General features: G+C 38.6%; 1 protein-coding gene across 16 annotated transcripts in view; it reads left to right on the forward strand.

The window, feature by feature from the left end:
* The window catches only part of robo2 (roundabout, axon guidance receptor, homolog 2), a 453,442-nt gene that overhangs the window by 378,736 nt on the left and 51,273 nt on the right, over window positions 1-23,433 (forward strand). For 12 of the 16 annotated variants that reach the window (XM_084418220.1, XM_084418222.1, XM_084418224.1 and 9 more), the window contains 7 exons: window positions 7,584-7,741; window positions 8,899-9,019; window positions 9,343-9,481; window positions 14,804-14,940; window positions 16,702-16,713; window positions 19,309-19,433; window positions 20,633-20,804. In XM_084418220.1, the coding sequence (XP_084274346.1) occupies window positions 7,584-7,741; window positions 8,899-9,019; window positions 9,343-9,481; window positions 14,804-14,940; window positions 16,702-16,713; window positions 19,309-19,433; window positions 20,633-20,804 (864 nt within the window). The remainder of the gene's footprint in view (window positions 1-7,583; window positions 7,742-8,898; window positions 9,020-9,342; window positions 9,482-14,803; window positions 14,941-16,701; window positions 16,714-19,308; window positions 19,434-20,632; window positions 20,805-23,433) is intronic. The other 4 variants (XM_084418228.1, XM_084418231.1, XM_084418221.1 and 1 more) reach the window with 1 other exon arrangement.

Consider the following 23,433-nt stretch of genomic DNA (forward strand, 5'->3'; position numbering starts at 1 on the left):
AGTTCAGAAGTTTAAAGCACTAAAATTCTAATCATTTCTATTAACAATGAGAAGATCTCCAACAGAATGTTGAGCGTGTGTGTGTGTGTGTGTGTGTGTGTGTGTGTGTGTGTGTGTTTTCACAATGCAGCTGGCTTCTGTCACACCCAGCAGAGCTTGCGTCACAGTGCATCACTTCCACATGAATGAATCCCAACAAAACACATTGCATGAAAACAATCCAAACATGATACAAACATACATATTAAACTCGTGGCTAATAGGCCATATTTTTATCTTATGCTATTCTTCGTCTGACTGTAACATTCTAGCAACTGTTCCTTTAGGGATGGAGAGAAGCTTTGAAAGGGAAAGAGACTGATTTCAACCCCACTCATCTGAAGTGACATGGAAAATCCAAAAGGCAGCCTTGCTAAAAAATTACCTCTGGCCCACAAAGAAATATACTATATATATAAATTGACCACAGCTGATTCTACGAAAGAGTTCCCCAAGGGCACTCGTGACATTTTCACGTCTTGACAAACTAATTAAAGAGCAGGAGAAAGGATAGAGCAGAGGGAGATCTCAGGAAAGCCATCTTCTCGGATACTTAAAAATAGACCAAACGGAAAAGTTCACCACCTTCATCAAGCGACGGAGATCTTTGATATCTGTGGAATTAGGAGCAGCCTTCATTTTATTAATCTTTGTCTCTTTTTCCGCTCGCTCTCTCCTTTGGAAGTCTGAGGCGTGTAGAAATAGTAGATGAGCTTTCGGAGGAGAGAGAGGGTTTGGCTTTTGATCAGGCGTTCGCTGTAGCGGGTTTCTCAGGCTTCAAAACTCAGCGGTTGTTCATTACGGTGGATCAGGCTCACCGTACGGCTTCTGGAACTTTCTTTGGAACGTGTGGGTGGCTTTTGAAGTGGCTGACGATCTGCAGTGTGTGTGGATCATGCTGTTCCCTGCTGGAAAACCAGCTAACACCAGTATGAGTTTCCATGTTGGTCCAAGCTGGTTTATGCTGATCTAGATAGCATTAAGGCCGATTTATACTTATGCATCGGACCAATCAATTTATACTTCTGCGTTGAACTCACGCCGGTGCGTCTACGCTGTAGGCTACGCGTTGATTTTCATTTATGCTTCTGCGTCGTTGTGCGCGTTGACGCGCAATTACTCATGCAGAGGGAGTGTGTGAAACCCGAGGTAGGGGTTCTAGCAGACCAATCACAACTTTTATTTTATTTTATTTTATTTTATTTTATTTTATTTTATTTTATTTTATTTTATTTTATTTTATTTTATTTTATTTTATTTTATTTTATTTTATTTTTTATTTTTTATTTTTTATTTATTTGTTTATTTATTTTATTATTTTGTGTGTTTTTATTTTATTTATCTTATTCTATTATTTATTTATTTTATTTTTTTATTGTTATTATTTTGTATTTATCCTTTTGTTATTTTATTCTTATTATTATTATTTTAATTTATTTTATTTTAGATTTTTACAGAGCTGGAAAATAGGAAAACTGTATGTTAAAACATCATATAGCAATAAGTAAAGGTGGTAATTTCATGTAGCTTGTGTCTTCATAGACTCTAATTCATTCTTTGGATTACCATGGACTGAATTGTAATACTCATCAGTGATTGTGCTTCGACACACACATAATACCACGGTATCAGCGCCCACCAGGGCTCCACACTCTGCAGCTGCTCAGAGTATCATTTTTACACAGGAAGATGGAGACATTTTGGCATCTCTTACAGGCCCAGAAGTGCCTCCTTAAATTATTTTTTTTGGATTGAAATGTCTATAGTTGTGAACGGTGTTTAATTACCAAGTCACAGTGAAAATTAGCCACCTAGTGTCTGCGTGCATTATGCAAATGCATGCTGTTTTCAGTCACAATTAAGTGATTAGAAAGTAGTCGTTCAGTTTTTTTTTTATACCATTCTCTCCTCATCCCTCGCTCCTTCTCCCCATCTTCTTCATTTTGTCTTTGCTTTTCAGCAATATCACACTAATGAAGCTATTACTTTGAGCGAATTTTAATGAGTTTTTAGCTAACATTTTAATGAGCTATACATTACCATAAAGCCCAGGATTAGGCCAAATTGAATCTGGAAAGTGCATGTAGAGGACAGAGGAACGAGCAGGGAGGTTCATTTAGAGTTAATGGTATTGTTTGTGATGAGCTTGTGTTCCGGAGCCAAGGGTCCAGTCGGAGGTGTTAGCATGGGGCGGAAGTCATTAGCGGGTTGGCTTTCGGCAATCTTGTTAGCCTAACGTTGGAGGTGCAGCTTTTGAAGGTGAGAGGTGTTTGGTTGCCAGTACATACACCTCCATTTGTCCTTCTGTTGTTGTAAGATGAAGCTAATTACAATTGCTACTTTGTAACCCTAAACTTTTGCCATTTTTACATGTGTATAACACATAATTTATTCCATTTTTAAACTGTTTTGCTTATGGTCAGCACCAGTGTTGTTACAAGTAATGAGAGTTATGTAATCAGATTACTTTTTTCAAGTAACTAGTAAAGTAACACATTTGAAATTTACAACAAAATGTCTAAGTTACTTTGTTTTCTCATGTATTGACTGACAGCTCTCCTGTCCCCATGTTGAGAGAAATCATGAGTGAGCGCAGAGACGTTGTGTGTGCTGTGTGTGAACATGATTATTGTAGATCTAGACTAAATTTGAACATGCATTTACTCATCTCACTTGCACAAAAACACATTCAGTATTCCTCAAAATAATTAAAAACAGTAAAACACAAACCTGCTGTAATTAAATCTGTTACGTAACACAAATATACTTTATGTATTTGATCTCACTTTATTAACCAATGTCTTTGCTGCTGAACTTCGATTCAATTCAACCATACCAATAAGAAAAAATTACTTTAGATAAACATCACATTTGTGTTTCTTTTTTATTGCTGAAATAAGAGTTTAACTTTCTTCTCGTGAAATCCAGAACAGCAGCACAGTTGAAAGGTTTGTTTGAGCGGCGCCCTCTACTGGACAGGGGTAAATGTGCATTTCCTTCAGTCTGAGGCTTATTCATTTCACTTTTGGTGTGAAAGGGCCTTTACATTTGCCAAAAGTATAACTTTTTGTTTGTTATTATACAAACAAGCAAGCCCAGCCCAGATGAAAAAAAAGGAAAACAAACGCAACATAACACATTACTTTCCATAAAACGTAACTAAGTAACGCTATTAGTTTCTTTTTAAGGAAGTAACGCAATATTGTCACACATTACTTTTAAAAGTAACTTTCCCCAACACTGTACACCACAATTCTTCAGAATTGACCCTTTTTTAAGTAATAGTTCACTCAAAATAGAAAATTCCATCAAGACAAGAAATTTACACTCTTTCACATGCAACTGCAGTGAAACTGGAGCTTTCAATATTTGAAAGTACACTGTAAAAAAAGAAAAGTTGACTTAACTTAAAATTATAACTTGCTGCTCAGATTTTTTGAGTTGACTCAACTATAACATCTCTAGTTGAGTAAACTCTATTAGTTGAGTCAACTCAAAAAATCTGTGCAGCAAGTTGCCTTATAATTTTAAGTTAAGTCAACTTTTCTTTCTTTACAGTGTATGATAACGACTATGAAAGTATAATTAATATTGTTCTTATTTTCTTAAAGAAAGAAAGTCAAAAATCGAAACATTCTTAAATCAAGATACATTTACTTGAGACACAAAATGACTTAAGATATAGTATAAAGTCTTGTTTTTTGAAAAAGTATCAAAATTAAATGATTTTAAGCTGCCAATGGGGTCCGAAAAATAGACTTAAGTCAAAGGAAAAACAAGATTTTTTTTTCTAACCCCCTGGAAGATATTTAAAACTTAAGTCATTTTGCTTCTCAAATAAATATATACTGATATGTTTAGATATTTTTACTGGAAAACAAGTAAAACATACTGTGGAAGAAAATCAGTGTTTTTCAGTGTAAACAATGGATGAACTGTCATATGTGGGTGTACAATCTCTAAGATAGCAAACCTTGAGTACTTGACACAGACAAACTCTTTTTGTCCTTGATCACATTAGAAACGGGTTCATACTTGAACGGACAGTCAGAAATGCTCCGACAGAGATTCTCTATGGATATTGTTCTAGAGAGAATAATGTGCGTGTGGATGTGGGATAGAGGCAGCAATGTTTGCGCAGCTGTTAATGCTGCATTTAGTCCGTAGAGTGATGATGATGTTGATGAAGGCAAGAAGTGTGTGTGTGTGTGTGTGTGTGTGTGTGTGTAGGGCTTTATTTGCAGTGTGAGGTTGAGTAGATGGGGTTTCCAGGGGTCACTGGGGCTCTAGCTCATAACAGAACTAATATACCCTGCAAATAAATGGAACAGCTTTCTTACCCACTATGAACTGGACACATTTTCACATTACTTTTACTCACACACACACACAAATAGGCATGTATACACACAGAGCCGAGGGCAGTGCAGTAGAAAAAGAAAGTGCTATTTCTCTCTCAAAGTGACATATTTGCACTCTTTCATGCGAGAGCCACATCGAAACAGCATCAACTGTAGTGAACACTTTTGAGAGGCACTCAAACGAAATGCTATCATTGCTTGTAGCATGCTTGGAAAACACTCATCTGTCCGCAATCGTTCTCTTTTTCGCTCTCTCTCTCTTTTTCTCGATCAGTATGTTGATGTTATAAAGTGCAGTAGAAGTGTGATATTGCTCTAGGCCAGTTCTGTGCTGTAATCCCACTGTGTTCTGACCTTTGCTGGCTCTGATGCAGACACAAGCTACCAACACAAGTGCATGATGGGTAAACACAAACAGATTTGTATGCAGAAATTATAAAATTATCCACTCCACAGGCCTGTGTGTTGGTCTTGCCAATTTATCTTAAAATAATTTGTTATAATTTGTGTGTGTGTGTGTGTGTGTATATATATATATATATATATATATATATATATATAAATTATTTATCAAGAAAATTATATATATATATATATATATATATATATATATATATATATATATATATATATATATATATGTATGTATATATATATGAAGAGTTCAGATGCAAAAGCCTCTAAGTGCCATCTACAATTTTCTTCTAGAATGATCATTTTTATGAAGCTCGTTTTATGAAGTTCAGTAATTTCACTTAAATGGCAATAAAAATGACCTATTAATTGCCATTTAAGTGAAATTACTGAACTTAAATAAACGAGCTTGATAAAAAGTATCTTTTCATTTCAAACATTCAGAGTCAAACATTTTGATAAGTTTATATATTTTTGTAAGGTATAATGTTTAATCAACAATATATAAACAATGAATGTTGCAGCTATAAACTAGAACTAATTCTCATAAGTCACATGAGAGGTTTTGGGGCTATAGTACAATCTGAGTTTACATTTACAATTTTTGTCACACAGATTAGATTTTTCTTTTAGTTGCCAAACGTGTAGCCAAAAAACAAAACAAAAAACGAAAAAGGATCTCTGATATCGGGCCCTTTAATTGCCTTTGGCATTGACTATATCTGACAACTCCAAACACACTTAAGTACAAAGTAGCATCTGTCCTTTTTTTAATGATCCTCTTGGCTTCCCTCCATTGCATCTCCTCCTGTTACACTTTTCCACCGCAAAACCCTTAACTTTGCTCCGAAAGTTTTGAAATCTCGCCAGAAAAACTGCAAAGTTGCCAATGCAGCCCGAAATCAGCCCCTCCGCCCCTACCAGCCGTCCTCCAGGAGGAAGAGAAGGAATATTCGGCAGATAAGCCTCTCCTTTAGCCTCCAGCCTGACAGACAGATGCTGCTCTCTGCTAGCATGCGGGGGAGGGAGACACACAATACATAAATATTAATCAGATGGAAGATTGAGAGGCTCATCGCACCCAGAGAAGAGAGAGAGAGAAGGAGAAAGAGACCTGTAAGAAAGCTGAAAGTCAAGGCTTTTGCAGGGATGAAAATGTAATTATGCGTATTGAATGTCTGTATAGGTCCCGAGGCCAGAGAAAGTCGTGAAGTTAAGAAATGTAAAACTACACACCCGCACATACACAGCACTTTGTCTTATTTTACAGCATTACTCAAAACACTAAGTATTAAACTTCAGCTTGTAACTTTCCGTGCACCTACTCAATGATATCTTATAGGTATTGTGTAATAGTAAGAGTTTTGCCTATAGAGAGGAAATGGGTAAAAACAAAGCCTCAGACTTGCAGTGAAGAAGGGACTATATCCAGCTATACCTGAGCTATATCTAAGACACCGGGTTATCGTAGAGACTTGACTGGGTCAGTAAACAACAACCTAGCAACCAACCAAAACACCCTAGCAACTGCATTACAACACATTAGCAACTCCCTAGTATTAGTGGCATGTTCTACTCACAATAGTACTGCTCTCATTGTCATCAGAAAATGCAAAAATCCACTGCAGTTGATCATTATTATTTTATATTTTTTTTATTTTGCATTATGGGAAATGATTACCCCAACCCCAAGTAGTAGTAGTAGTAGAAGTTGTTGTTGTTGTTGTATTTTTACTGTTGTATTGTTATTATTAGTATTATTTTAATATAACTCTATTATTACTACTACTATTTTACTATAAATCTAGGGTTTAATAATAATAATAATAATTATTATTATTATTATTATTATTATTATAAATAAGGCACATTCATATCAACTGATGTGTGGTCAGGGTCAGGGCTTTAAACACAATCAGATTTCCAGGTCAGAGTGCTCTCTTTCATATTATTATTAAATCACTTTGAAGTCATTATCGAATTCATAAATCTTAACTAAGACGAGAGCATTTTTCACTATTAACACATGATCGGTAAGACAAATCCATTCTTCTGTCTCTCACAGGTCAGTGCTAGAGGATAATTACCTGCCTTATTTATTAATAAAGCGGTGTTGATGAATGTGACGATGTGTACAGGTGTGTTTATTAATTCATTGCATTTATTCTTTGCTGATAATCAGGTGACCTCTTGTATGTTTTTGCTGTGGAGTTTATTGCTACATTAGTCATGGCCAGAGGCGTAGTTGGCATGATGAAAGGGTGAGCATGGTTGATTAGTTGGCAGGGATTTAACCGCCCACCCACCGCTCTGTATGTGCGTTCGTTCTTCTGACATAGAGCTGGAGGGCACAATATCTCTTCCCTCTCTCTGTTTGTTCTCCTTTCTCGATAGGGAACCCCATTAAGTCCAATTAAGTTTCCCTTGTAGTCACCCCATCGAATAAAACTCGCACACACCCTCCTGCAGACTGATGGCTTCACACACAGCGTGATTTACTGCGTCTGTCGTTCATGTGACCTTAAGTTAGGCCGAGTGGACATCGCTTTTAAACAGGTGTTTCTCTCTGCATCCCTGTTGAACGTGAGCTAACATTTGAACACTGCTGGAGTGTGTTAGCATTTTAAGGGCTTAATTGAATGGCATCTGTTTCAGCAACAAAAGCACATTTATTTGTGCCTCAGGGATTGTAAGCATGACTAAATTTGAAAATGGTTAAATAATGAGCTAATCTGTTTCCTTCTCTCTATCTCTCTTTCTCTCTTTCAGTGTTACGTGATGATTTCAGACAGAACCCTACGGACGTGGTGGTGGCCGCTGGAGAGCCGGCCATCTTGGAGTGTGTTCCCCCTCGTGGCCACCCGGAACCCACCATCTACTGGAAGAAAGACAAAGTCAGAATCGACGAGAAGGACGACAGGATCAAGGTGAGAACTGGAGACAGGAACGGAACTAATCATATGTAAATACTCATGAAATAAGTTTATACACATTTATACTTATTTATATGGATTTCATTTTGTTTCGCTTTGTTGTTTTTTTGTTGTTGTGTTTTTTTGTTCGTTTTTTTGTTTCGCTTTGTTTTGTTGTTGTTTGTTTGTTTTGTTTTATTTTGTTTCGCTTTGTTTTGTTGTTGTTTGTTGTTTTTTGTTTGTTTTTTGTTTCGCTTTGTTTTGTTTTGTTTGTTTTGTTTTATTTTGTTTCGCTTTGTTTTGTTTTGTTTGTTTTGTTTTATTTTGTTTCGCTTTTTGTTTTGTTTGTTTGTTTTGTTTTGTTTTGTTTTGTTTAATTTTGTTTTGTTTTGTTTTGTTTGTTTGTTTTGTTTTGTTTGTTTTTTGTTTTGTTTCATTTTGTTTCGTTTTAGTTTGTTTTGCAAAGACATTGTAAATCTGAAGGAAAACCTAAAACAAAATCCTTTGAAAACATGTTTTTGCCACTGAATAAATAATAAAAAAGTTAATTGCAACTTTATATCACGCAATTCTGACTTTATAACTTGCAATTGCAAGATATAAACTCACGATTGCAAGGAAAAAAAGTCAGAATTGTGACTTTCAGAATTAGTCGCAATTACCTTTAAAAAAGAAAAAGTTTATTCCATGCCGGAAACAAGATTCCATAGTTAACTGTATTAGTTAAAATGATATAACAATGAGCAGTCCATCTACAGCATTTATTAATCTGAGTTAATGTTAATCTCAACATTGCCTAACACATTGTTAAAATCAAACATTTGTATCTGTTAATATTAGTTAATGCACTGTGAAATAACATGAACATGTTTATTAACAAAAAATATATTGCTTGTTTACTTAAGTTAATGCATTAATTAATGTTAACAAACCTTATTGTAAAGTGTTACCATTTTTTGCAACAAAGAAAGCCATATTTGAGGTGTGAAATAGTGGTTAATGATCTGGCCTTGAATCTAGACGATTAGGCTACATGTTCAAAACCAGCAAAAGGTGAATCATAAACCACATCTATTTTGCCCTTGAGCAAAGCACTTAACTTAAGATAGTGTCGCAGTAACTTATCGCATGAGGTGTTGCAGAGACCGTAACGTTCCAGCGCTCTCTTTCAGATCCGCGGAGGGAAGCTGATGATCTCCAACACGAGAAAGAGCGACGCTGGTATGTACATCTGCGTGGGCACCAACATGGTCGGCGAGAGAGACAGTGAGACGGCCCAGGTCACTGTGTTCGGTACGTGCCAAATGTTTCAATCATGCCCTGAACATTTTTAACATCTCAGCTCATAGTTAATGCTTTTGTAAACACGCAAGTTTGAACGATTCCAATTTTACCATCATGAGAGAATGTGTCATGTTTACCTCCTCTATTATGCTTGAGTCGTCAAGTTAGTCATAAAACATGCCGGGACTGGACACAAAAAAGCGTATCATACTCTTACACAATAACACAAATCTCCGTGAGAGCTTCTGTTTCGGTGACTCAATGCTGAGTCACAGCAAGTGAATGAGGTCTCGGCGTCCCTCATGTCCTTTTTTCATCGGCATGTCTTTCAGAGAGACCCACGTTCCTACGACGGCCCATTAACCAGGTGGTTCTAGAGGAAGAGGCGGTGGAGTTTCGCTGTCAGGTGCAGGGAGACCCACAACCATCCGTCCGCTGGAAAAAAGACGAAATTGACGTCCCCCGCGGGAGGTGAGACTTCTGGCGATCTAAAGCATTATTTCAAATGTCTACTCGTATAGGCATCTGTGATCTAGGTGTTGAGCTCCATGCCAGGGCCCATTTTCAGAAACACACAAGCTCTCTCGCGAGGCCCCCTGCAGATAATGTAAGCCAGAGCTGCGTCGTGGGCCTCATTCTTTCGCTCCGTGCTGAGGCCCTGAGGTAAAGACAGGTGAGGCTGCAGGTGGACCGGGGCAGGTGAGGCTCTGGCACAGCTAAAGAGAACTTACTCACCCTCAGGCCTCTTCATTTCAAAACTGTGATAGTGAGATAAAGAGAGGGAGAGAGGACGAGAACACTTCTGACAAAGATCATCCTTCAGGCGGTACACACACAAAAAAAAAGATTTAGTCACGGAGCAGATGCATTGTGTCAAAAGCAATAAATCTGGAATCGAATTCGTAAAAAAACGACTCAAGATTAGATAGGAAATGATCACAAGACTGAGGATTTTCATCTGATTGGTTAGCTGGTTACTCTTTCAAAGAAAGTGCTACGGTGTGTTTTTATTGATGATTTAATTCAAATCTGATTAATTATTGTATAATACCATTCAAAGGTATTTTTAAAAGCTTTTTTTTTTCCTGCAAGGAAACATTAAATTGATCTAAATTGACAGGAAAGACGTGCATAATGTTCTGTTTCAAATCAATTGAACTTCCTATTCATCAAACATTCCTGAAATTAATGTATCAGATTCCACAAAATATTAAGTCTTCAACATTGATAATGATTAGAAATGTTACTGAGCATCAAATCATCATATTAGAATGAGTTCTGAAGGATCATGTGACACTGAAGACTGGAGTAATGATGCTGAAAATTCAGCTTTGATCACAGGAATAAATTACGTTTTAAAATATGTGACCCTGGAACATAAAACCAGTCACATGGGTCAATTTTTTTTAATTGAGATTTATACATTACGGAAAAGCTGAATAAATAATATTTCCATTGATGTTTGGTTTGTTAGGATATGACAATATGTGGTCGAGATACAACTATTGAAAATCTAGAATCTGAGCGTGCAAAAAAATCGAAACATTGAGAAAATCGCCTTTAAAGTTGTTCATTTATGTTCGCGACTGTGCAGCATTCACTCACAAATATAAATTTTTTATATATTTACGGTAGGAAATTTACAAAATATCTTCATGGAACATGATCTTTACTTAATATCCTAATGATCTTTGGCATAAAAGAAAAATCGATAATTTTGACCCAAACAATGTATTGTTGGCTATTGCCACAAATATATTCAGGGTCACATATATATTTAATTATTTATTCTTAAAATAGTATATTCAGTTATGTTGTAACAATATTTCAAAATATTGATCAAATAAATGCAGTGAGCAGAAGAGACTTAAATCTTACCAACCCCAAACTTTTCAAAATGGTTGTGTGTGAATAAAGGATTACCATATTCATATACTCTGCTTGATTTCAGGTGTTTTCATGGTATTTCATGCTTCTCCTGAAAAGGCCATGCTACATGGCCACAAAAACACAGTGTTACCATTGTAATATAGTGTCCAAAACCCAGAGTAAATCCAAGTGAGTTATTTGAAGTATTAAAATAAATATTCACAACTGCATCAGCGACTGAGGCTGCTCCAAACAGGTGTGTGTCCTCAGCCAGCAGATAAGGCTGTGTGTTTTGAGTGCTATCATGCCTTGTTTGTTTGTCTGTGTCTGTGATGTGCTACAGGTCAGCGGGCCGCATGCTCTCACAACAAGCACGCAGACAAAATAAACTGTGCAGATATGGAGAACGTTGGAAAAGTACACAGAGACACGGCAGATTCCAAACAACTCCTTTCCAACAATTCTGAAAGGCCATTGGTTTCAGATTATGTCTGAATATTTACTACAAAATGGGCTCTAAAACCAGTGTGGTTGAATTTGTATCGTCATTTATCACGATTATATTCTGTCCTGTAGTGTCCAAATGCTACATGTAATAAACTCATAAAGATTACTTTACCATGCTCCCTCCATCAGATCACGAATGCCATTCCGTGCATTTCCGTGAAGACTTTTCTTGGTTTATTAGTTTTGTAAGAAACAATTATATCAATCTACATTATTCAGCTGTCAGTTAAAACACACATAGTAATTAATTCAGCGAGTGCGACAATCAACGTATCTGTCAGGTAATAATTCAACACGCTTCTTCTCTTTTCTTTCTAAGAAGCATATCCAGAAATTAATTAGGTTTCGAGAAAGAAACAATGACGATCTAATAATTAAATAACTCGCACATAATTACCACAAGACCCAGACTCGACAAAACACGTGTCTCGCGGTCTTATTTTATTTCCTGCCTCTGAAACGGCAGATTATTTTAATTTTGACATTCTCAGTTGTCATACAGTCACTTGTATTTTCCTCATCGTCTCTCTTTCTCATGATTGTAGATGTCTGACTCCAAAGAGCTGGCGTATGTGGTAGATAACGGGTTAGCAACCAGTTGACCTTCAGGTTATACATTCGCACATGTGCAACACGTTAACACTCAACTTTTTCGTAACATTTAAATGATGAAAACCTTTGGAGAAGACATCGGTTTCGACTAAACAGTTGATGGACCCCATTGACTTTTGTTTCCTACTATGGAAGTCAATGGGGTCCATCAACTGTTTGGTTGCCGACATTCTTCAAACTATCTCTTTTTTTTGTGATCCGAACACTAAATCTTTTTCTTGTCGATATTGAATTCTCTTGCAGAATTTCACAAGCTTCTGCTGCTGTCAGGATGCCTGCGCTGTTCATATAGAGATAAGATATGAACGCATTAGCTTGTCAAAGTAACACCAGGCCATTTGGCGCAGACTTCCACACAAACTCTGAGCTCCAAGTACGAATTAACAAGGAAAAGACACTCAAAAGCCGTGTCTGCAAATGTTTACACCCCAAATCTGTCAGCAACGCATGCCGCGTAATGTGTGTGTGTTGTTTAGAGACCAGTGGAGTGTAGTGTATCCTCAGCATTGCTTTTCTTCATGTGTAATTGCATTCCTCTCTTAATAGAGAACAGATCCAGCTTAAAGAGGAAGCACATACAGAGCGCTACTGTTTTCTGTGTGTGTGTTTGTGCGTGTGTGTTTCTCGTTTTTACCAGGCTCGTTTCATGCGATATTTAGTCTTAGTGGTTGAAAATCTGATTAGCATCTGTTTATGTTGTTTCTTTAATCTCCGTCTCTCACTCTCTCTTTCTGTATTCAATCATGTCAGACTTTGCCTCCGGCTCTGTCAGAAAGACGCTTGATACATCGGAGTATTTAGCTTCTGTGCAGTGTCATTCTTCTTCCGTTTACATTCAAACAGTATCAGCTTTATTCTCCAAAACCTGACTTAGTATATGTATTTTCATCATAATCTTTGGATCGGTAAGATTTTTTATGTTTTTAAACGAAGTCTCTTCTGATCACCAAGGCTGCATTTATTTGATTAAAAATAGAAAACAACCTGTAATATTGTGAACTATTATTACAATTCAAAAGAGTTGTTTTCTATGTGGATATATAGTAAAATGTAATTTATTCCTGTGATTAAAGCTGAATTTTCAGTCTTCAGTGTCACATGATCCTTCAGTAATCATTCTAATATGATGATTTGATGCCCCCTGATGCTTAACTGGTAGTGTATACATAGTGCTTTTTTTTTTTTTTTTTAATAATGAAAATTGAAAATACATAAAAAGAAAAAGAATGCAAATAGGCTACATTTTCAATTGACTATATACATTTCTTTTGATTTTGAGGTGAAATGTTCTTCTTGATATCTCTTCATATATAACATAAAGCAGCGAGCGCACATTCTGTGATTTGATTGTGTATAAACAGCAGTCTGTTGAAGAATAATCCTGGTCTTATTGGTCCTCGTGTCAGGGATCCCGTCTCCTGCGCCACATGGCATGCTCTCTGAGCCATGCTTCCCGTGGAAGGGCGGATCTGGAGTGACAGACAGCAGACATAGTGTTGTCTAGCTGTCAGACGAGAAGCTCCATGGCACAACACCCTCTCAGACTGGCTCACAGACACGCATGCACACTCCCAGAAATCCCAATTATAGCAACATACTACAAAGAAGACCAACCTGCAAGGCCTGTCAACTTCTCAGCCGCACTTTCACCTCACACACACTCGCACACAGCTCATCACCTTTGGCTGTCAGTTTCCAGGACATAGTGTTCCTGAAGTACCTAGGAGCTGCCAGAGAGGTGCAGATCAATATGGGCTGGATTTCTACATCTCAAATCCCTCTCTGTACAGTCTGACCTGGAATTGGCCTGTTTCTCTGATTAGCTCCCAGATACACCCACTTCTCTCTCACACACACATATCGGACGCCTCATAAATATTGGAAGCATCTGCGGTTCCAGTTGAAAGCCTCCTCCTTCTCTGTAGAGTGTGTCATTGTTGAATAATTGATCTTTTGCTGTCAGCAATAAAACAAATGCAGTGTTTCTATACAGTTCTTTCTGATTATACTAGATTTTTTAAATCTGGTATTCTAGATAGCATCTGCTATGATGCAGTTTTCATTTTAATGGACACAAGTGTCATGGTTTTATATTCGTTTCAACACTGACCGTTGATCAAATGTGAACTGGTGATAGTTTCTTATTCCATGAGATCATTTTGGTATTTCCTTCCAGTCTTCAGTGTCACGTGATCCTTCAGAAAACATTTTAATAATGCAGTTCAAGAAACATTTCTTATTATCAATGTTAAAGGGGTGGTTGATTATGATTTCACTTTTCTAACTTTAGTTAGTGTGTAATGTTGCTGTTTGAGCATAAACAGCATCTGCCAAGTCATGATGCTCAAAGTTCAAAGCAAAGGGAGATATTTGCTTTTAAAGAAATAGCTTTTTAAGGACTACAACAAACGGCTGGTAGGGACTACATGACATTCCTCCCAGGTTAGTTACATCACTAACCCTAAGATTTACATAAACCCCACCCCCGGGAATGCGATTTATAGATTATCATGACAGAATATGCTAATCAATGATTAGAAGATAGTTAACTCCACATCAGCTACATACATTTAAACATAAACAAAAAAGTTTAAGAATTCATATGATTTGTCTAAACCCCAGTGATGGGTAGGTTTAGGGGCGGGGACAGGTGTAGGTCATTCGTACGAAATCATACGAATTGGGCAACTCGTAAAATATGTACGAATTCGTACGAATTTGCCACCTCGTAAAATGCCGTGAGATCCGTTTGATATAGACAGAAGTTGTCTATTGCGATACTTATTTTCTGTTTGTGTGTTTCAGGTATGATATTAAATATGATAAAGATGACTACGTGCTGAGGATAAAGAAGGCAGCAGCGAGTGATGAAGGAACGTTCACCTGTGTAGCGGAGAACCGAGTGGGCAAAACAGAGGCGACCGCCACCCTCACGGTCAGAGGTCAGTTGAGTATCCAAGTCTACCACAGAAGTGAAATCACACTGCTTACAACTTTAGAGCCTGACAGGGTAGTTGGTTGCCTTCAAAAATTTGCATTTCATCAAATTGTTTCAAAGCAACTCATGCAATCAGCTTGCTCGAATGCTTTTGATTGCATCATTGATTACTAATTACTGTTTTTGATTACTTGATTATAATTATTGATTGCTGAATTCCTAAATGTTGCCCCCTGCGTAAGGTGATTAAATCAATTTATAATAATATAATATAATATAATATAATATAATATAATATAATATAATATAATATAATATAATATAATATAATATAATATAATGATTTGTATTTTTAATAATTATATTAAATTAGTGCATCTCAGAAGCCCAACAATGTGTTTGTGCTGACCTGGGTTATTTGACTCTATCATAAGGTTTTACTTCACTGGAAATCAATAGCGGTATAATGTATGTTGGTGTAGTCTCAGTCTGAAAGAGTGAGATAACCTCCTGACGGGTCTCAAATGAACTCCTGAAGTGTAATTTAGGTGGGGAGTGAGCTTCCCCTGAGCGACAATGCTTTTTATTATTTACACTCCCTAGAATGGAGGCCACCAATAACCCTCCCCCTGCACACACATAAACACACACTATCTCCTCAGTTCCACTGTGGCACTCTGGCCCATACCAGCAAAACCATTTCACAGTTTACTGGTGCAGACCGACCTCGGAAAGCTCAGCTTGGGTGGGCAGGGTTAATAAAACAATTTTTTTTCTTTTCGCCATAATCTCCCTCTTTCCCCTTCCACCTCTTCTCCGTCTCCCTTCTCTTCTCACCACATTAAATCAAACTGCTTAGATGCTCTGTGGAGGGCTTTAAAACCTCACATAGGGGGGTTTTTGGTGGCCTTCATGAGGGGGCTGAAGCTGCCAATGGAGACAGCCGTCAAGTTTCAGCCCTTTTGAAAGCAGGATTTACAAGCGAACACAGTTCAGCCATGAAGGGATGTGTGGGGATCCAGAGTGGAGGGGTTTTATACAGGCTCCCTTTCAAGAGCGAGAGACAGAGGAGGGAAGGAAGGAGAGGACAGCACTCTGAGCATGATTGCACCCTCTTAATGTCAATATGGCATAGGCTCCTCGACAGCTCCACTACTGCATTAAATATGAACTGCTTTATTGTCAGCTATTTTCTCTTGGCCATTCCATCAATATTGTCCACATTCTGTCTCGCCGGTTCAGCTTCCTCACTGAGAGCTCTGTATATAGACCTCATAATTGCAGGTGAAGCAGATCTCATAACCTGAATTTTATCCCGGACAAGCCCCCATTTTTAATGACTTCATATGAAAATAGATACCTGTCAGTTGGGGAGGAGAGAGAAGACTGCTGATATTGCTTTTCTTAGCTCTCCACATGCTCACACAATAAAACTAAACATTATACTATTTTGCCAGCAGGTGGCGCTGGTCTGGATTAACATTTTTGTCAATTTTTTTGAAGATTTCAGTCTACATCGGAGTTGAAAAATAAAATACATTGCATTCCTCCTCTCCTCCTCGCATCTCTGCTGTGGAATCTGTGTCCACCGACCAACACAGTGCTGAAATGATGTGCCCAAAAAACACATTGCCATTGTTCATTCTGAATTTAATTTATTTTGTTCTTAATTCTTTTCACTTTCTTCTTTGTTCGTCCTTTCTGTTTGTGTCTATCTTTTGTTCATTTTTTTGTTGTTTTCACTCCACCATTGTTGTGTCTTCAGCTCGCCCTGTCGGTAAGTACCCATCCCAGTCACTCCTTCATACTGCATGTGTTCCCTCTCTGCCTTCTGTGCTTCTTCCTCCCTTCCTGCTACACACACACACACACACACACACACACATACTATGTGGTGGCTCAATTGTAGAGGTTCAGTATTTCCCTTTCCTATCCTGATAAACTTGATAGCTCTTAACTAAGGTAACAAAGTAGAGTTCTGTCCTGTACTAACCTGTGGCTGTACTAACTACCTTTATTTTAGGACTTTAGGACTAAAAAAGCTTACTAGATTAATGTGATGGGTGTGTGATATTTTCTTTTTTTCTTTAAACTTGTGACTTCTGCTTAATGGATATAATTCAGCAGCAACACACACAGCCATCTGGGCTTACATTTGGCTGAGTTGAAATACCTTGAAACTCTTGTGTTCCAGTGGGTCTTCGATTAGTCATGACAGTTTCTGTTTATTTTACTGTCTGTGTGTGCATTTTGGAGAGAGTGTGCATGCTTTTTTCCTGTTGTTCTCATGTGTGTTGACTTACAGCTCTCAGAAGCGTGTTTAGTCGTGAACTTTCTCCAGTATGGAGCAGATGTGCTCTGTCATGAATTAAATATAGGGGCTGATTAGCTATTCTGCTCTTCTCAGGACTGCATTCTCCCTGCAGACCCTGCAAGAGTGTGTATTATTCACACAACACGCATGCATTAAATAATAATATACCAGATACGCAATCAAATGCAATCACAGTTTATTTATGACTAGCTTTGTTCTACTCTTTAGAAGCCTCTAGGGAACGAATAGACTTGGGATGTGTCCGTGTGTGAGTGTTTTCCTCCCCTCTTGGCCAAAAAGGACTTTAACACTCAACTGCACAATGAAGTTGAGCGTCCAAGTCATTAAACAATCACTTTGAGTGAGTGGCATCGGTGAATGCCCATCTTTTATGCCCACTCCCTCCAATGCAAAATAAAAGCTCTGGAGTAGAATGAAACCGGGCCAATCTGTGATTTAAAGCTTTTGTGTGATGCCCAAACTCACAGAAGTGCCCGCGCCACCGTGCGCCCAGATTGGGAATCCTGTAAATCTCCCACCATCTGTAACTTGCCTGAATGTGTCAGCCTTAGTCAAGTACAGCCTCACAAAAAAGGGATCAGCCACATAAATCACAAACACTTGCAGACTTCCCTTGTCCACAGTTGCCAGCTGCAAAGGCAGTAGAGGGGCTCATTTAGGGATCAGAATGAAGGGGAGAGTGTTTTTCCACGATCAGACCTTTTCTTTTTGTAGATGGGCGCACCGTGAGTAATGGTTCCCCTGCTAAACGAACTCAACTGTTTGGAGTCCTGCGTCTAGATTTATTGTTGTGGCTACAAGTATAAAACAAATACACTGTCGAAATGTTCAAATTATGTGATAGTTGTTGTTTCTTGTCCAAATTCATGACTTCTTTGAAACTCATGACTGAAAAGTATCAACTTTTAACAGTACTTAGTAAGTTCTGTGTTTTCTTTTGCTCGGTTAAAAAATGATTGATTGTAGGGTCACAGTCCAGAGTTTCTAGCAGAAGAAAATCATTTTTTATTTGGGTCAGCTAAAGCATTTATTCCTCAAAATAAAAACCTTTGCTTCTTGAAACTCCCTAACTGTATGTTCTCTAGTGAGTGGTACCGCTCTGCAAAAGCATTTTATCTTCTCACAAACTCCAGCTGCCATTCCCTGCCTTTGAAGACTCTGACAAACCTTTTTTAGATGGTTGGTGCCCTAACCTTCTCATTAAGGAGAAAGTAGCATTGACTCCAAGTCAAGGGGAAACTTTGGAACCCTGTCCCTGAATTCTGATGCCATTTTAAGGTCAGATTAGACAGGGAAAGCGGGGAAGATGGCACTTTTAATTGGTTTATTTGAATATGCTCTGCAGGAATGTTGGCTGAGTTTCTCTGCCGGGTGAGTTGAGAGGTTAAAAAATACTTTTCTAAGTGTGACGCATTAGGCGTGAGAAAATTCTCGTTCTGTGAGAACTTGACCCAAGCTGGCTCTTAGAATAGAGAACGATGTCCATTAAAAGGCCAACAGTCAATTCAATGTTTTCCAAGCTTGTCCAGCTTGTGAGCTCTGCTTGTCTTCGATACAGAAATAGAAACTGCTTTGTGTTCTTAGAGTAAATAGAGTCGAGTATTTAAAGCCACTTACAAAAGAAGTGTCCACGTTCACGATGTGGTGTCCTCACATAGCTTCTCCTCTCCGTGTGTCCTGACCGGAATGACCCACCCTTCCCTCTGGTGTTGTGACCGCAGCACTGCCGTGCCTGAAAGCTGCCCGTCATTCATTCAGTACGGCCATCTGCGGGCTCACCTGGATGAATGGCTTCCTGTGGTTGCTGTTGCTGTCCTTTCTGTTTGTGGTCAAAGCAAACAGATAAACCAAGAGGCCGAATGCTGTCGGAAACGGGCTGATGCATGGAAGCTCTGTCTCAGTGACCTCGGCAGTCAATGCCTGTGGATGCTTGACGTTTCCCACTGACTGACAATGATCAGCGTGTGTGTGTGTGTTGTGTGCATTTGTGTGTCTGAGGGTATGGTGTAATGTTCATGTCTTTGGTTCTTGACTCAGCTGCACCACAGTTCGTGATCAGGCCACGGGATCAGATTGTGGCGCAGGGACGGACAGCCAGTTTCCCATGTGAGACGAAAGGGAACCCACAGCCGGCGGTCTTCTGGCAGAAAGAAGGAAGTCAGGTAATAGCACATTTTTCTCTCTTTAACCTATTCTTATTTTTTTGTTGAAGCTTTGGGCTAGTGGTTACCACACATGCTCCAGGGAGACTGACGCTAATAGACAACAAAATGGGTGAACATATACCTCAAACTCATATTGAAGAAGAGATATAAATCATATCTAGGAGTGGGCCACCAAGCAACCATCCAAAAGACCTTAGTAACCGCATAGAACATGCTATAGCATGGGTAAGCTAGTTGAAAGTATACTATTTAAAAGTCTATTTAAATTGGAAATATAGGAAGATTTGAGCCTTAATCCTGATGCTAAATGCAGTATAACACTTTATATTACACTTTCTGTCCTACTATTCCTCTCTTAAGTAAGATATGAAGGTATTTGTTAAAAGGCTAAATTAAAGCAGTTATTGAGTCATTAGCGCTGAGAGAAGCCTCTCAGTCACACTTGAGGATAATGGACCCAACATCTATCATGTGTGAGAGGCTAATTAAAAAAGAGCAAAAGAAAGAAAGAAAAAAAAAACATAATTTGGAGCATAATTTGGAGCATTAAAGTCATTAGGTGTAATTGAATCCGGCTAATGCCTTTCAGTTTCTGTCGGTCAGCTATGAGGACTCCGAAATCAAAAGAGAGTGAAAGAGAGAAAATGAGAGGAAGAGTGGAGATATCTCAAGGATATAAAACCTGAGGTAAATGTGAGGGCTCTGTCAATGACGGCCATTAATGAACCCAGCTTGTTATCTGGCATAATTAGCAAACGGGCTAAACCGGCCGCTGGTGGTGAATTAGCTTTGAATCACCTGGCCTCCTCGCTTTGCAACAGATTTCATTTCAAACACGACAGCCATGTCAGACAGAGTGAGTAAACAACGCAGCCCAAAGCAATTACTGCAGTCATTTGGACACAATGGATACTCACAGTGAGCTATATACACAGTCAGGGTTAGCACAATCGTTAGCAAGAGCTCTATCTTCGGTGAGCCACTGTTCCGTAATTTTGAATATTTACAGTCACACTACCATAATTCCTTTCGGAAATTGGTCGTTTTAATAGTTGACAATACTGATAATTTACCACCTCTAATGCAAAATGTTTTCCCTGGTGCATTTTCTATTCAAATAATGGTGGGTTTGAAGTAGAGAATTTTCCCCGGAAATGCTATTCACACTTTGTTTCTTGTTTTCTTTGTTTGTGTAGAACCTTTTGTTTCCAAATCAACCGCAGCAGCCCAACAGTCGCTTCTCGGTGTCACCCAGTGGAGATCTGACCATCACGGCAGTCCAGCGGGCAGACGCGGGGTACTATATCTGCCAGGCCCTGACGGTGGCGGGCAGCATCCTGGCCAAGGCACAGCTTGAGGTCACAGACGGTAAGCACTGGGGTGAATTGGACCATAACAGGGCTTTGGGAATATGGATGGATTCTTACCTAGCTGGTGTTTCATTCTGCTTTGTTTTTAGATTCAGGACTTTTTTGTCTTAATATTTGTTTATATGAAGCAATTCAGTTCCTTCTTACTTAAAAAATGTAAATAACAAACCTATCCAGCCCACCACTTTTTTTTACAGTTCAGTAATTTTCAAAACGGTCCTGATTCGTATTTCGTATTTAAATATAAAATTTAAGGAGTACCCCATTCCTGCCACCGATGATTTTTTGCCAACAATTTTGCATTTTTGCAGCCATTTTAAAATACTATCTTTTTTATTAATATTTTTACATTTTATGTTTTACACGACATTGGTTAAGCCTGTGTTCTAATTATGTCGCTCTCTACCATTCACCGTCGCTCTCTTTTCACCACTCTTTCATTTTCCCTCATTCATATGTCAGTGTCAGCCTACACATTTCACACCTGACACAAACGAAGGCCTCAATATCTCCATACAAAAGTGCTGGCAGAAAGATAAATGTCATATAAAAACCACTTCTGTTGCCTCTGGATCCACATTAAGAGCTGAATTGGAATGTGGCCTTGAGCTCTCCCCGCTCTGCATTGATTCTGCCTCGCTATGTGAAGTGAATAGCAAGCCTGACGACCCTGAATTCTGCTCGCGTTTGAATATTACAGGAGCACGTCTTTGTGAACTTCTCTTGACAGGAGGAAAACTTAATTTCAGCTCGAGAAGGGAGTGAAAACAGCCGTCCTTGAAAACTTCAGATACTGATGATGGAAAAATTGCTTTGGCAACAAAGCGTGTTTTGGGTTGTGTAATTTTTTTCTCAAAAGGAAAAAAGTTGCAAAAGAAAGTCAGTTTGAATGAACTTTTCAACTACATCTTTAGTCTAACAGTAGAATGTAATTCTTTTAAAAGGTGACAGCTGTTACGGTTGACAGCAAAGCATATGAATGAACCGATCTTGTCTGAAAAACCGCATGTGACCTAGACTGCCGTAAACAGCTCTTACTCAGAATGTAAGTGTGTGTGAGATGTTGTGTGAGATGTTGTGCAGGATGACAGAGAAGAGGGATGACAGGAACGAAAGAGGAAGAGGGTCACGGCCACACCTGTGCCGGAGGAAGAGTGTGATTTAGTGGCTGTTGAGGTGGCAAAGAGAGCTGGACAAGTTCAAGGAGAGACTTGATGAAAAATGGCTGCTGCCAGACGGCACCAAGGCCTTCACTTCGCTGTCTGAAACTGTCCCGTCAAATGAACAGAATTCCATCATGTTCCTACAACACACAACACACACATCATATTCTATCAGTCTTAGTACACTCACACACAAATCAGACTTGCTAGTAGACACTGCAATAGTAGACACGTTAAGTAATTGTATATTCTGCAGTTCTTTAGAAGATTATCATGAACATAAGATCTAGTCAGTGCAAATTCAAATGCAACAGCACAACACTAAAGACTCAGAGGATGCAGCTTTAATCCAAATACAGCCATTATGTTTCATCAGTCTCTATCTGTCTGCACATGCATCTCTGGGGTTTATGCTGGCCTGATGGATGCGCCTGCAAAGCACTCTGGGATTTAAACTCCGTGCGGGGTAATCCACATTGATGAATTAGGATGGCAACTCTTCATCCCTGAGCCCAAATGAGGCATTCCGATGGAGATTTGGACAATATAAATACCATCCTTTATTCAGAGTGAGACGAATAGTAACGCAACAGAGAATGGATGAAGACTGCATTTGAAGCTGTATTTAAGGGTTAGAGGTGCAGTCTGTAATTAGCGCCCACCGGCTTTTTCCTCATTAATTCACACCTGCTAATTAATGTGTCCTCAGTGGGGCAAGGGACAGCACACGGCTGTGATTATTATATTATTATTATTAGTTAGAGAAATAAATGGTTGGTGCCACTCAATGGGGCGTTTGATGCCCATTTGTACATCAGAACACACCAATAGGCCTGTGTTTATTATATATATAGGTATAGATATAGATATAGATATAGAGATATATTCACCCTATTGTAGTCAGTAAAACATCTGTACACTATGAGATGAAAATAGATGGAAAGCTTATGAACAGCCAAACATGATTAACCCATCATTATAAACGTATAAAAACACAAAAGTATTAAATAACCTCTGTGCTCTAGGATGGTGGCTTCATGTTTTGAGAAGCAGTTTAGACTCATAAACTTCTTTGGGGGACGTACTCTTAGCCAGCTTAACCACACTCGCTCTGATAGTCGGATGCATAGTAATACATGAAATTTTACTCAGAGTCTGGTTCCTAAATGAAGGATCCCAGGCACTAAATGGAAGCTACAAAACCACGTCACTGCCACATCAGTGAGCTAGAAACCAAGACTCAGCGTTTCTCCCAGTTTTTCCCAGAATGCTTAGGGGGTAGACGCTGCCCTGTGGTGCAACCACAAAATGTGCATATAACCCCGATACGTCCAGGAATAAGGCAATCATGGCTTCATCCTGCTTCCTGTGCCACACGAGCATGGCCACAATGTTAATGTTTCCAGACACTTTTAATGACAAACACGTTCTTGCTGTCCTGTGCTAAAGCAACAGATGATGTTA

This window comes from Rutilus rutilus (genome assembly GCF_951802725.1).
Source record: "Rutilus rutilus genome assembly, chromosome: 9".
NCBI lineage: Eukaryota > Metazoa > Chordata > Actinopteri > Cypriniformes > Leuciscidae > Rutilus > Rutilus rutilus.